This window comes from Bombina bombina, chromosome 2, assembly GCF_027579735.1.
Source record: "Bombina bombina isolate aBomBom1 chromosome 2, aBomBom1.pri, whole genome shotgun sequence".
NCBI classification, from domain to species: domain Eukaryota; kingdom Metazoa; phylum Chordata; class Amphibia; order Anura; family Bombinatoridae; genus Bombina; species Bombina bombina.
Genome location: NC_069500.1, coordinates 203,311,734 through 203,327,932, shown reverse-complemented (window position 1 = coordinate 203,327,932; position 16,199 = coordinate 203,311,734). Strand labels below are relative to the sequence as shown.

The 16,199-nt window shown below is 37.0% G+C and overlaps 1 protein-coding gene across 1 annotated transcript in view; it reads left to right on the top strand.

Moving 5' to 3' along the window:
* Positions 1-16,199, top strand: part of NAIP (NLR family apoptosis inhibitory protein) — a 211,543-nt gene that overhangs the window by 81,928 nt on the left and 113,416 nt on the right. Inside the window, exons 6-7 of the mRNA XM_053699711.1 lie at positions 848-967; positions 5,962-6,061. Coding sequence (XP_053555686.1) covers positions 848-967; positions 5,962-6,061 — 220 coding nt within the window. The remainder of the gene's footprint in view (positions 1-847; positions 968-5,961; positions 6,062-16,199) is intronic.

The window sequence follows — 16,199 nt, the reverse complement described above, 5'->3', positions numbered from 1 at the left end:
TATTTAAAATATGAAAGTTTTTTTTGGACTTGACTGTCCCTTTAATTGCTTCCTGTGTCAAAGGTTAGTCTGTCTATTATTCTGATTAGACTAAGTCAACCAATTTGAATTATGGGTGAGATAACCTTTAACATTAGATTGGCCATGGTTTAGCCCACACATACAGTATATTGAGGAGACAATGAAAGAGTGTTTGGATTTTTAAACAACAATAATAGAATATACTAAAAATGATCTGAAATGATTATTGTTGTACATATCATGATATTAATAGCTCATGGTCATCACTGATACTGAATAATCCAGCTGGCATGTTTTACTTCTGCTTTTGCTGTGTATAGTTGGATTTTGCAAAAGGTTTTTGAAAATCCTTGTAAGACTCCACTTAAAAAGAATGATACTTTGGTTTCTTCTAGTCTTTGTTTGTATTATTATTATTATTTATCACCAGCTCCTACTGAGCATGTGCAAGAACTCAGACTATACGTATATGCATTTGTGATTGGCTGATTGCTATCACATGGTACAGGGGGAGTGGAAATATATATAACTTTAAAATGTGTTAGAAAATAATCTACTACTCATTTGAAATTCAGAGTAAATGCTAGTGTATTGTCTTGTTATCTTGCATTTGTTGATTATGCAAATCTGCTGTGTTTACTGGTCCTTTAAGTAGATATTTATATGGTTTTACATTTTTTTTCTATTTCAAATATTTCTAGTGGATTGACTTAAAAATTAAATAGCTGCCATACAATAATGTGCCATAGAAGTGCTGCCCCGTTGGAATGTGTGTTTGTGACTAGTAAAGCACATCACATGATGTAGTTATTTTATTTTTTACAAGGCTGTAAACACCTGGGGATCTTTGAAGAGGAAACAGTTCGTATGGAATCATTTAAAGAATGGCCTCCAAATGTTCATGCTGAACCTGCCTCTCTTGCCAAATCGGGATTTTACTATACAGGTATTTGGGGATTATCAGGTTGATCAATGTCATTTTGTGATTATATTTGAAGAATTTAGCTTTATTTTGTAAACAAATTTACTCCACTTAATGGTGTCTAAATGTCTGTAGGGTCCTTTCATAGGTTTAACACTTTTTGGTGCTTTATACTATATATGTAATATGCACACTTACATATAACTCTCTTATATCCTTTACTGACAATATATTTTATATCTGTGATGTTTTTTATTAATGTATTACACTTCAAAGTTTACATTTCAAGCACTGCGATCTCACAATGCTTCTACCCTCCAGCTGCTAACCTTTCTGTTTTATAGAAGAATGCCGTTTGGTTCAATCATACCTATTTTATAAGAAAGCCAAATGGGAAAAATATTCCCTTTCTCTCCTTGGGAAAAAAATAAAAATGAAACTAGTCAGTCACCTTAATTTACATACCACAGAGGGTCTTCTTTTCACTGCCAGCAGTCCTTCCAACTTAGATCATCCTCATAATGTTCCGGAAATTAAACGGCCCTCATTATTCTACTTCTGGGGTGATGTAGTATTATTTCTATGATAAGTTTGTGTGCTATATTGATTTATATGGCTATAAAATACCAATTCCTGAACATCAAGTTATAACAAAGGAACAAACAATATGTCCAGGCACAGATCAGGAACAATAAAAACACCTATACATTTCTCATACAAGGAATAAATGTGGGCTTAAACATTGGTGCACCACTGAAGTAGTTGTTCTCACAATATCTATCCCATATAGGTGCCATATATACATATAAATAGTAGAACAGTTGATAAGCGTTATAATACCACTTCTGTCACCATGAAGGGAAAAGGTATAATGAGATATAAGAAACACAGGTGGCTGGGACATATATCAATGAGACCTCGATTTTTTAAATTATTCAACTGATGATCCCTATCTCGGGATAAGAAGAGCTTTATGAACTATGAATGAAAGGAGATAGGGAGTTTGCTTTTAATCGACCTCTCAGAGGTCTGAGTGTGTGTGTGTGGGGGGGGGGTAATGCAGCGGGCAAGAGCCGCTCGTAATGAGGGGAAGTGGAGGGCGGAGCTAATTAGGGTACTGGGAAAATAATGACTACAGGGCCAATGATCTTAATAATTGTATGAGCGCTAAACTAACTGGACTATATACAATAAAATATCATAGTGAATATGGGAGCAGTATTAGGTATAGTTGAGCTCAATATATCAAAGGTGGCTTAAATAACTAACAGGTAACAGCTAAAGGACTGCCACTGTCAAAGAGGTACAGAAGAGGACTGCAGCACTGAACTAACAGTTGCAAAACTTGCCAGGAGCAAGCAGTATGCTATACTAAGATGATGAGTGGAATGAACAGTGGATGGGTTTATGGGATAGGGTAGCATACGTTGTGACCTAAACAAGAGGTGGCTCGACATAGTCATTCTACAGAGTGCTACAAAGGTATTGTAGGCAACCCTTCAGTGGAGACATGTCCTGATAGTCTAAATGATACGGGGCCGAAAGCCACTAGATTATCCTGTGGTAACCAGACTTAAGTGATAAAAACATAAATCAGAACCATGAGTAGTACAGAGATACAAATGGGGCTTAAACAGATCTCCACTGACTGCTATGGGAAGCTGGGACAAAGTAATATGGCTATAATTTCAGTGTTATATACATTCAAATTGCCCTTACCCATAGTGTTCCAAACAGATGTACATATGTGGGGGCATTATCAACCTTAGACATGAGTAGAGCAAGCAAATAAGAGTGCTGTTACTTAACAATAGTAAGCAGTGGCAGTCAATAATATCTTGAGTATATAGGATAAGAAAAAATAAAAATAAAATATACCTGCTCCTAGCGTATAGAGGAACGTTAAACACATACAAACACCATAACCTTAGTCCAATGTAGGTTGCCATATATGGAAATAAACTGGAGCAGATATTTTACCTTAAGTGAGAGGCTCAATTACTATTCCTGGGGAAAATTTAAATAAAGCGTGTCATCTTTAAGCGTGAGACATGGAAAATTATCGGAGGATAATAAGGTAACAAATGAGTAGGGGTAGTTCCTGCCAAAGTTATGTGTGAGGGGGTTATGAAAATATATGAAATGTAGAGGACTGCGGTACGGACCCCTCTCCTAGGGGAATGCCAACTATAGGCGATGTGGGGAAAGGGAATAGGGGTATGACCCGCAGGCAATGGATACCGGCGGAAAAGGGAGGAGAGGGACCTAGCAGAGATAGTTTGAGATATCTAAAGATACAGGTGCTCTAAGATACAAATGTCGTCCGACTTCAGTAACCTAACATTAGATACTAAAGAGATCAATGCAATATATTAATGTACTGTAAATTCCATGACAAGCTGATTACCCAAATTTTTTTTTTTTTTAACCAACTCTAGTTCACATAGCATGTAAGATGTTGTCAGTGAGACATAACTGTAAGAGTCTCCTACGTGTCTGTTGATTCATGCAAAATTTGCAATCTGGAGACAGGAATCTAATGAAAGTTGCTGAATATACAGTAATAACTATCAGTACAAAATGTGGATAGAGTTATAGTTACTGCCCATAGGTATCTTTAAAATATATTTTTCTAGCTATTTATATCTCTGATAATGTCTTCTCACATAAAAACTTGGGTCAGCTACCTCATTTGGTGGTAGATTAATTATGTGTGCCATGAGAACAGCAGCTCTATCATCTGAATATGTAACCAGCTTACTCCACCCGCCCATATTGCTGAGGGGCAAGTGGGGCATAGTGGTATTATATACAATTTGTAATATCAGTATGTCTTGTAAACATGGATCAGTACCCGTTATTGCAGCTGTAAATTTTGTGCAGTATATCTTATCAAGAACATTTCACAGTCCCATATAGTAATTTAACCAATAAGTAAAGGCATAACATTCGAGAGGGAGAACAAGGAAACATCAACTTTTTTTTTTTTTTTTTTTAGAGCTCAAGCATGAATCAAATATACGGAGCTGCTCTGTAGGTTTAACATATAATGTTTGCAGTAATAGTTGAGTAACATCTCGTAGCTGTGAGATTCATATTAAAGTTTCAAATGTGGGGGCATAGCAGGAGAGATAGCAATATTCAAATCAAATCGTTCCCCAGTACATTTGTAAGTGGAAAGCAAATGTGGGGATTAGTGAAAAGACGGCTAACCAATGCCCGTAACTGTCGTTGTACATGTTCCTAGGAGCCGTCCTGGGAAGCAGGGACCATAGTACCAAAATGATAGGCTCCATGTAGCACCCCTGCTAGTTGAGATTGGGGGATCGCAGGGATCTGCCCATCTAGAAGGCGAAAGACCTGGGGCAACTCCGGGAATCAGCTTGTGCGATCCCGCTCTTGTAAAGTCCTTCAGGTAGGAACGTAGCTCCGCTTCTTCTACTGACAGTGTCTCCGATGCAGAAGGTCCAGGTCTCCATGGTTTCAGGCTGACTGTCGGGTGTTCGGCACACAGGTTATAATGCTGTCTGCGACCTTCTGTTAGTACGGCAGATGTTTTCTGGGAACCGGAGGTTTCGGGTCCCTTTAAAGCTTGGATGCCAATAATGCTAGCGGTTCCTAGTTTTTCGCCGCCATCTTGCGGGTCCTGTGGCGTAGAAAATTGTTTGTAAAGCTGAATAAGCAAAAGTCTCATTTCTGAGAAGTGGGCTTCCAGGACACCACAAAAACGATCCTCGAACTTGCATAGTGCAGCTTCTGGGTCCATTCTGTGACTAGTAAGATAGGGACTTTTCAGCCGTATTAGAGAAAGTTATGTCCAGACTGCTTCATCAAATAAAGTAAGCAGGCCCCGAACTGTATCGCTACTGAGGTAGCTGCATAATCCTCAAATTAAAGGTTTATTTTTGGCCAAAGGTTAAGAGACAGGATTACCCTTTGCTCCTAAGGTGTTGGGAAGTTGAGATCATTAGTTAATTATATATTTTCTCGTCTTAATTTAGTGGTAGCATAGGAGCTCCATGAGCACACGTCTGTTCTCCTTGGCAGCCAGCTCCGCCTCCATAACTTTACTGTTTTATTTCTGGACCTCAACATGTTTATTCCTGATTCAAACTGGAGTCACTGTATTCCATTAGAAGAATTATGGAACCTGTCCGGTACATGTCTGCTATCAACGCAAAAGTATCATTTTATGCACACACATCCCTTGGTTTTGTGCTCTGATTTTAGATTATGATGTTCACTTTGACTTAGGTAGAGGTTCATGGGTCGTCACAGACATTTCCACCACCTTTTAAGTTATATTGCAACTGTAGTGGATCTCTGTATCACCCAACTTGGTAAATATTCTCAACACTGGCTGTTGTGTGCACTCAAAAATACATTGGTATAGTGCGTTAAACATCATGGATGGAAAGCCAACAACCCAAATAGCTCACTGAACCCCTGTTGAAGGATCTCCATCTTGGAAATCATTCTAAACGTGCATTAAATCCTGCTGAGGGGCAAAAAGTAAATTATGGTCCTGCTAGTCACTAGACCAGTATACCATTCCTTATGATTATTTATACTGCTTTGGTACTAACACTATCCAGCTTTGTGTACTGTTACAGTGAAAGTGAGAGAAAAATAATTCCCTTTCTTCACATTCCGAGTGACTGCACATGAAGAACCACCTTCTTTAAGTTTAGAGGTCTTCTTTTTTCTAGATCTCCATTGCTCTGATGTTCCTCCTCCTCCTGTTGCTTGACTATGTGGTAAAGCTGTTAGCTGTTAGAAAGAAAGAAAGTTCCAAAATTTTGTGTGTGTGTTTTCTGATATTTCTGAGGTTTAGGGTTAACTGGACATTACCTATGGGCGATCCAGTAAAAACCCTATTATGCATCGCCTTTCTCTGACTTGCAATGGAATCAGATTTTTTTTTTTTTTATAGAAGTAATAGCTCAGTATTTTGCTGCAATTACATTTCTACCATTAAGCAATATAACAATGCTATTTATTGTTTTCTCTTTATATAGGCATATCTGATGCAGTGAAGTGCTTTACCTGTGGTGTCAGCATTCGCTCATTTGAACCAGATGATGAACCTAATACCGAACATCTGAAATTCAGCCCCAGGTTAGAATAGTGTATTTGGAAAACATGTTTGCTGTTAATTAAAGGTTTAATGCTTGCAGTGCTATAGTCTAGTGTAATATTTCCACACCTACGTATAGGATACATTTTTATTATTTCTTTCTTTCATAAAGGTGGTAAGAGTCCATGATCCATTACTCCTAGGAATCACCCTCCCTGCTACCAGCAGGAGGCAAAGACTCCCAAACCCAAAGAGTTCCACACAACCCCTCCAAGCTCTATGATAGTCAGTCTTATCTTTGCCTCGACTGGAGGAAGGTGAAGAGTGGAGATGTGCAAAATTATTTCTTCATTGAGAGGGGTATTCAGATTGATTTGAGGCCCTTTTCCCCTCAGAATACAGTGTTGGTCAAAGGGAAGTTAAGGAGTACAGGTTGTGACTAATTTTTTCTTTCCCATGAGAATTTTAGACACTGACCTCCCACAAATGTCACAGGGACTTGCCTTTTGCCTCTTTCTACTGGGTCTACTGATTACTCCTATATTATGTCCTCTTTTGATATGTTTTCAGTTCTGGACTGGTGTCCTGTTAGTGTTTTTAGCAGGAGAGTTTTATTGGCTGGTACTGTTTATTTTTTCAAACACTCTATTAACCTTCTATTTTAATTATATATATTTATTTATGGCCATATCATTATTATATTATCCTTCATTTATTTAAAGAGATCTTTGGTGCTTTGGCACATAGACTTTATAGGGGGGTATTTTTTTATTTTATATTTGTTGCCCTCTCACAAACGCATTTTTTTTAGGTGTACTCGTGTGCTCACACGTGTGTGCTCATTTTAGTATATTTTCCCGTTACTTATGGGCCTTTGTTTGGTGCCCATCCTCCTATAGTTGGTAACCTTTTTTTCCCTTAATATTTTTGGAATATAGTTTCTCCTACTATTCTTTCAGAATTTCATTGTGCAGATTGGATTTGATAATTGCTTATCTCCTAGTCTATTGTAAGGACAGCTTTCTGCTCTTTTCAGTTTTTTTTTTATTAGGACGATTGCTTATACTGTATTTCTGATTTTCATGTTTTTTTTTATTCAGCTTTTGACCATTCTTTCCACCTTGAGGTCTGAGTTTGGTGTTGATGTTTTGCAGGCTCCTTTGTTTGAGCCTATGCATAGGGTAGTTTTTAGACTTTCTTTTTTTGGAATTTTTTTCCTTTTGGCCATCTCTTTCTGAGCTTTCTGCTCTCTCCTTTATCTTTTTTAGGATAAGGTGTTTTTGTGGAATTTGTTGTTCCTACTTTATGTCTTATTTTTAAAATTCTTTAGAAAGGTTTCCTCTTGTTTTGGTTATTGTCAGAGAGCCTTGTAGTTCTATGGTGGTGGCGTTACTGAAATATTCACTTTTTGGTTTGGTCACTTTCCTGATTTCATTCATGGTTGGAGAGTAAGTGCTTTCTCTTTTTTTTTGCTTGGAGCTTATGTTTTTATTGGCATGCTTGGAGGTGGGATAGCTGTTTCTGTTAATTTTTCAGTTTAGTTCCCTCTTCTTGGGCTTTATGAAATGAGACTTCTGTTGACCTAGCAGCCTCTTGTTTTTTTTTGTTCCTTTTTCTTTATTTTCTTCTATTTTTTTGCTTCTTTGTTGGCAACCTTTGGCAGAGAGTTCTTCAGGCAATGGTTTTAGCATTATTTTGCCTGATGGTTATTTTATATTTTCTTTTTATTATAGAATCTCTTCTTTATTTGAAGGGTTGTGAATATAGTTTCCTTATGGCAAAAAGATGTTTTTATCCTGCCCTACTTTTTGGTGGTGAGAGACCATGACACCCCTCCCTGTTTTATATATATATATATATATATATATATATATATATATATATATATATATATATATGTATATATATATATATATATTTATATTTATAACCAAGCTTTATTGAAACATTTTTGCATATGTACAGTAAATAAAGTAGATTACATATCTGTGAGTCATGTATTATCAATATATGCTTATGTAGACTGCAAACATTAGAGGCATGAGAATAGTACACATGAGATGGATATAACAGTGCGGGATGAGATCAATGGCCTGATAATTGGGCCCAGTCCTTTATAAAGTCCAGTAGTCCTTATTGTTGTGATCTTTATAACAAGCTTCTTCTTTTTTTTTTAACAAACATTTAACAATAGATAATAAGCATTTTACATTTGTCTAGATAAATAATGAAGAATTTGCAATATAGAAAAATTCCAACAGAAAGGGGTAAGATAGGAAGGAGAGGGGGACAACAAAAGAGGGGGCATTCTAGTATGTAAGTAATGTATAGGTAAGAGATTTGGGTTAAGGATTACGTTTACTATAGAGGTGTTTTATACCAGAGAGCTAACATCCTTTCATGTGTGTCTAATGTGTTAGTTTTTAAGTAGTGAAACCTTTGTAGGGTTAGTAGATGCAAGACCTGAGTCTTCCAGTCTTCGGTTGTTGGAGTGTTCTGGGATTTTAGGGATTCATTATTTTGCTCCAGTAAGCATTATTAGTAGTAGTGCTAATTTTGCAGATTCAGTGATTTTGGGCAGGTTGAGGAATAGGAGAATCTCTGGAGTGTTAGGGATGATTATGTCTAGTTTATCTGATATATCTCCCAAAACCTCCAACCAGAAGCCGCTTATTTTTGGGCAAGTCCACCAGAAGGATCCATTATTGCCACGTCCCCTCCAGCATTTTGTGCTAACAGCCGTAAAACATCTGTGCAGTCTGATAGATACCATCGGCATTCCTTTTGGCTGAATTTTTCAAAAGAGACATTAGGATTAGAGCTACTAAAATCTTATTGGCTGTTCAAATCAGCCAATAAGATTTCAGTAGCTCTCATCCTATTGGCTGATTTTGAAAATTTCAGCCAATAGGAATGCAAGGTACCCCAATAAATATTCAATCTTCAGTGTGCGGTGGACGATCGCATGAAGAGGAACCTCCACGCCTTCGCCGAGGACCGCCTTCGCCGATGACCGCCGCCGAGGATCGCCACATCTGGGAAGACCGCTCCGGACCTCCGCGCCGCCTTCGCTCTGTGCACATCTAGGAAGACCACCACATCTGGGAAGACTGCTCCAGACCTCCGATGTGGATGAAGATGATGAATCCACCTGAAAGAAGACCTCTGTCGGACTTCTGAAACCGTGAATACCTATTTGGGGGTTTAGTGTTATGTTTTTTTTTTTTTGGGGGGGGGGATTTGTTTTTATAGATTAGGGTTTATTGGGCAATTTGCAAAAGAGTTGAATGCCCTTTTAAGGGCAGTGGAAAAGAGCTGAATGCCCTTTTAAGGGCAATGCCCATACAAATCCCCCTTTAGGGGCAATGGGTAGTTTAGGTTTATTAGTGTTAAGTTTTTTTTTAATTTGGGGTGTTTGGTGGGTTTTAATGTTAGGGGGGGACTTTGTTTATTTTTAATGTAAAAGACCTGATTTCTTTAGGGCAATGCCCTACAAAAAAGCACTTTTAAGGGCTATTGGTAGTTTATTCTTAGATTAGGGGGTGTTTTTATTTTGGGGGGACTTTTTTATTTTAATAGGGATTAGGTTTAATTTTTTTATTTTGGATAGTGCTGTTTATTATTTTTTGTAATGTTAGCCTTTTTTAATTCTCTGTAATTTTAGATTAATGTAATGTAATTGTTTTATTTTATTTTAATTGTAATGTAGTATTTTTTATGTAATTAAGGGGTTAATTTAGGGGGTGTTAGGTTAGGGGGCTTAGTCATGAAATTAGTTTTTTGCATTGTGGGGGTTGGCGGTTTAGGAGTTAATAGGTAAATTAGGTTTAATATGTTGTGGGGGGTTGGCGGATTAGGGGTTAATAGATGTATTAGGTAGTTTGCAATGTTGTGGTTGGCGGATTTAGGGGTTAATAATTTTATTTGTTTTTTTTTCTTCTTAATACTTTGTGCAGGCGGCTAGTTTCTTTTTTTCTTAATAGTTCATACGGGCGTTTTTAGAAAAAAAAATACTTATTGCGGGTGGTTAGTTTTTTTTTATTACTTATTGCGGACGGTTAGGTTTTTTTTTTAATACTTATTGCGGGTGGTTATGTTTCTTTTATGTAATGCTCCGTTTGCCTTCGCTGCATCGCGGTGGATTCTGAAAATGGCAGGGTTGTGCATCCAGGTGAATTCTTTTGGCTGCGCGCACAGCCAACATTCTGTTGGCTGCCTCGTGCTGCCAACATTCCTTTGGAGGATGCGTGTGCAACTGCCGACGGCGACAGACGCGTTACAACATTTTTATCAGATAGTGTATTTATGAGTGTAACACTTTATTTATTTTTACATTTTTTTATTTTACTAACCTGTTTAAACTTTTTTATTTTATTTGTAAACTGACTTAATTTAAGTTACTGAAAAATTACAATGTGGGAGGTGCAGCTCCCCAAAAGTTACATGTTTTGGTCAGTAGGTTTTAAATATAAATAACAAAGAGGTTATAGGAAGAAGACAAACCTTCTATTATATTTTCCATGGTTTACATATTCATTTCAGGTGTATGAGTATTTCACAAATCCTAGGACTGTAAATATGTAGCGTTGTGTTAGTGGAGAAGATTTGGGAGTAAGAAAGAAAAGAAAGATAGAAAAGTGCTGTTCTATAATCTATTCAAACACCGAATGGATTGTGTTACGTTTGAGACAACTCCACTGAGACTAGTTGTTGATTTTGTTTAACTATGTATCTGTAGTTTTATTTCGTGATAGTAAGATTTTAATGTTACCCCATGTAGGTTGATTCCATGAGACAGGTTATTCTTTACAGTGAGGGAGGTTTTATCTGTTTATTTGGGCTTTAGTTTCTGTTTCTAAGGTAATATTCCCATGTGTTTAGCATTTCAGCATAGGTGTCCATTTTTGCATTTTTGATATAATGGTATTATTCTAATTGTAGAAACTCTGATACTGGGCAAGTCCACATTGACAAGGTTGGGGCCTCTTTGCTTTTCCAATTTTTAGCTAGTAGGTATTTTACCCTATTTGTAATAACGTAGAATAATTTTAAGCAAGGTTTGTGTTTAATTTTTGGAGGTTTGTTTAGTAGTCACACCAATGGGTCCAGAGTAAATTGGGTATCTAGAATTATTTCTATTTCTGTTATGACCTTTCTCACAAAAATTTGGATTGTGTTGCACCACCACCACATGTGAGCCATATTGCTACCTCTGTGGCCACATCTCTAACAGTGGTCTGGTTTGCAGAAATTAGGTTTCTAACTGCTCCCAGCGTTTATGGTTATAGTGTATGTGCCAGTCAACTATTCTTTGTAAGAAGATAGCGTGTCTGTATAGGGTCAAGTTAGGTATCCCTAAGCAACCTTGGTGTTTGGGGGTTTGCATGATTTTGCTATTGATTCTAGGTGGTTTTCTGTTCCAGGCAAAGTCACTGAAGGCCCTTTGTATGCTTGGGATGTAATGTTTAGGCAGTGGGATCTGAAGAGATTGAAGAATGTACAGTAGTCTGGGAAATATATTCATTTTAAGAACATTTATTTTACCTAGCCAAGATAGTCTTTTTGATAGCCAGGAAGAGAGGTCCCTAATGATAGTTTTTTTTTTTTAATCAGTTCAAAGTTACTTGTGTAAATTTCTTCTATTGTTTTTGCTAGCTCAATACCTAAGTAATGTAGTGTGTGGGGGCACCATGTGAATGGTGTTAGTTTTTTAACCTTGGTTAGGGTGCGTTTGTCTAGATTAATGTTTAGGACCCCTGATTTTGTTGTGTTTATCTTAAAATTAGAGAGTGAGTTAAAGGTTTGGAATTCTTGCAGTAGTGGAGGGATGGAAGATTCTGGGCCTGAAAATGATTTAATCTGCAAAGAGGGAAATGACATAAGATTGTGGGCCAATTGTTATTCCTTTAATGAGAGCATTTTGTCTCATTTTGGTTGCTATTGTTTCAATGAAACAGGCAAATAGTAGAGGTGAAAGAGGGCATCCCTGGCGGTTCCATTGGAGATTGTAAAAGATTTCGAAAGGATTCAGTTTATTAATAATTTGGCATTAGAGTGTGAATATAGAGAGAATATTCTGGTCAACATTTGAGGGCCAAATCCCATATGTTTTAAGGTGGAGCATAATAAATCCCAGTCAACAGAGTTGAAAGCCTTTTCTGTGTCAATAGACAATAGGATTCCTGGGATTCCTTTGTCTTGTGTAAATAGAATTATCCTGATGGATAAGGTCTGGCACCATGAGATTTATATGGTTTGCCAGTACTTTCGCATATATTTTCACATCTTTAAGAGTGATATGGGTCTATAGTGTGATGGATGTTTTAGTGATTTATTTGGTTTAGGTAAAAGTATAATATGGGCTTCTAATGATCTGGCAGAGAGGACTTTGAATTTGTCTATATAATTGAAAAAAATTGTGAGATGAGGTATTTCCTCATGGAATATTTTGTAATATCTATTGTCAAATCCATCAGGACCAGGTGCCTTGCCTATTGGGAGGTCATTGATAGCTGATGTAATTTCTTCTACTGTTATAGGTTCCTCTAATTGTTCTTTTTGAGGAGTGGTGAGATGGGGAAGTTGCAAGGATGAAAGGTATGTGTTTATAGCTGTTATTGTTTCATGTGGTTTTGGTGTTTGGCCAGTTTGATTAGATAGATTGTACAGTTTTTGATAATAATCTCTAAAGGTGTCTGATATGGCCAGGGAGGAGCAAAGTTCTTTATTTTGGTCATCTTTAATACATAATATATATGATTTTCGTGCTTTTTGTTTGAGGTAACGTCCTAAAGACCTACCGGTTTTGTTGTGACCTTCATTATGTGTTTGTTGTAGACACAGTTCATGACGTTTGTGTTCTTTGTTATAGTGGGTTGCTAGTTTTCTTGTTCTATCTGTATTGCATTTAGTAGGTTATGGTTAGGAGGGGATTGTTTATGTTGTCTTTCTAGGGTTTCTATGTTGGAGAGCAGGGATGATAAGTATGTACGTTTCTTTTTTATTATGGACGCTTTTATTATTTTACTAACCTGTTTAAACTTTTTTATTTTATTTGTAAACTGACTTAATTTAAGTTACTGAAAAATTACAATGTGGGAGGTGCAGCTCCCCAAAAGTTACATGTTTTGGTCAGTAGGTTTTAAATATAAATAACAAAGAGGTTATAGGAAGAAGACAAACCTTCTATTATATTTTCCATGGTTTACATATTCATTTCAGGTGTATGAGTATTTCACAAATCCTAGGACTGTAAATATGTAGCGTTGTGTTAGTGGAGAAGATTTGGGAGTAAGAAAGAAAAGAAAGATAGAAAAGTGCTGTTCTATAATCTATTCAAACACCGAATGGATTGTGTTACGTTTGAGACAACTCCACTGAGACTAGTTGTTGATTTTGTTTAACTATGTATCTGTAGTTTTATTTCGTGATAGTAAGATTTTAATGTTACCCCATGTAGGTTGATTCCATGAGACAGGTTATTCTTTACAGTGAGGGAGGTTTTATCTGTTTATTTGGGCTTTAGTTTCTGTTTCTAAGGTAATATTCCCATGTGTTTAGCATTTCAGCATAGGTGTCCATTTTTGCATTTTTGATATAATGGTATTATTCTAATTGTAGAAACTCTGATACTGGGCAAGTCCACATTGACAAGGTTGGGGCCTCTTTGCTTTTCCAATTTTTAGCTAGTAGGTATTTTACCCTATTTGTAATAACGTAGAATAATTTTAAGCAAGGTTTGTGTTTAATTTTTGGAGGTTTGTTTAGTAGTCACACCAATGGGTCCAGAGTAAATTGGGTATCTAGAATTATTTCTATTTCTGTTATGACCTTTCTCACAAAAATTTGGATTGTGTTGCACCACCACCACATGTGAGCCATATTGCTACCTCTGTGGCCACATCTCTAACAGTGGTCTGGTTTGCAGAAATTAGGTTTCTAACTGCTCCCAGCGTTTATGGTTATAGTGTATGTGCCAGTCAACTATTCTTTGTAAGAAGATAGCGTGTCTGTATAGGGTCAAGTTAGGTATCCCTAAGCAACCTTGGTGTTTGGGGGTTTGCATGATTTTGCTATTGATTCTAGGTGGTTTTCTGTTCCAGGCAAAGTCACTGAAGGCCCTTTGTATGCTTGGGATGTAATGTTTAGGCAGTGGGATCTGAAGAGATTGAAGAATGTACAGTAGTCTGGGAAATATATTCATTTTAAGAACATTTATTTTACCTAGCCAAGATAGTCTTTTTGATAGCCAGGAAGAGAGGTCCCTAATGATAGTTTTTTTTTTTTTAATCAGTTCAAAGTTACTTGTGTAAATTTCTTCTATTGTTGTTGCTAGCTCAATACCTAAGTAATGTAGTGTGTGGGGGCACCATGTGAATGGTGTTAGTTTTTTAACCTTGGTTAGGGTGCGTTTGTCTAGATTAATGTTTAGGACCCCTGATTTTGTTGTGTTTATCTTAAAATTAGAGAGTGAGTTAAAGGTTTGGAATTCTTGCAGTAGTGGAGGGATGGAAGATTCTGGGCCTGAAAATGATTTAATCTGCAAAGAGGGAAATGACATAAGATTGTGGGCCAATTGTTATTCCTTTAATGAGAGCATTTTGTCTCATTTTGGTTGCTATTGTTTCAATGAAACAGGCAAATAGTAGAGGTGAAAGAGGGCATCCCTGGCGGTTCCATTGGAGATTGTAAAAGATTTCGAAAGGATTCAGTTTATTAATAATTTGGCATTAGAGTGTGAATATAGAGAGAATATTCTGGTCAACATTTGAGGGCCAAATCCCATATGTTTTAAGGTGGAGCATAATAAATCCCAGTCAACAGAGTTGAAAGCCTTTTCTGTGTCAATAGACAATAGGATTCCTGGGATTCCTTTGTCTTGTGTAAATAGAATTATCCTGATGGATAAGGTCTGGCACCATGAGATTTATATGGTTTGCCAGTACTTTCGCATATATTTTCACATCTTTAAGAGTGATATGGGTCTATAGTGTGATGGATGTTTTAGTGATTTATTTGGTTTAGGTAAAAGTATAATATGGGCTTCTAATGATCTGGCAGAGAGGACTTTGAATTTGTCTATATAATTGAAAAAAATTGTGAGATGAGGTATTTCCTCATGGAATATTTTGTAATATCTACTGTCAAATCCATCAGGACCAGGTGCCTTGCCTATTGGGAGGTCATTGATAGCTGATGTAATTTCTTCTACTGTTATAGGTTCCTCTAATTGTTCTTTTTGAGGAGTGGTGAGATGGGGAAGTTGCAAGGATGAAAGGTATGTGTTTATAGCTGTTATTGTTTCATGTGGTTTTGGTGTTTGGCCAGTTTGATTAGATAGATTGTACAGTTTTTGATAATAATCTCTAAAGGTGTCTGATATGGCCAGGGAGGAGCAAAGTTCTTTATTTTGGTCATCTTTAATACATAATATATATGATTTTCGTGCTTTTTGTTTGAGGTAACGTCCTAAAGACCTACCGGTTTTGTTGTGACCTTCATTATGTGTTTGTTGTAGACACAGTTCATGACGTTTGTGTTCTTTGTTATAGTGGGTTGCTAGTTTTCTTGTTCTATCTGTATTGCATTTAGTAGGTTATGGTTAGGAGGGGATTGTTTATGTTGTCTTTCTAGGGTTTCTATGTTGGAGAGCAGGGATGATAAGTATGTACGTTTCTTTTTTATTATGGACGCTTTTATGCCAATAAGCTCATCTCTTATTACACACTTGTGAGCTTCCCTTCTAATGGGGACACATCTGAAGTGGTGTTATGGCTAAAGTATTCTGTGATGGTTTGGGAAATTTGCTGTAGTACCAAGAGTCTGTTAATATATAATCATCTAGTCTCCATATAGAGCTTTGGGTTGGCTTGGAGGGCCAAGTTAAGGAGCTTAGAACCGAGGCATGATCCGACCAAGTTATAGGGGCAATTTGTGATGAGTTGAATAGTGATAGACCTGTTACATCTGTAAAGATGTAATCAATTCTGGTGTACGTTTTATGGGGGTAGGAATAAAAGGTATAGTCTTTTTCATCTGGGTGGGAAACCCTCCAGAGGTCGTGAACAGTTACTTTTTTAAGGTAGGCGTTGGTATGATTTATATGGGAGGTTGGGATTGAGGAATTAGTGGATGAGCAGTCTAGAGTGGGGCCTATTGGCATATTTAGCTCTCCACATA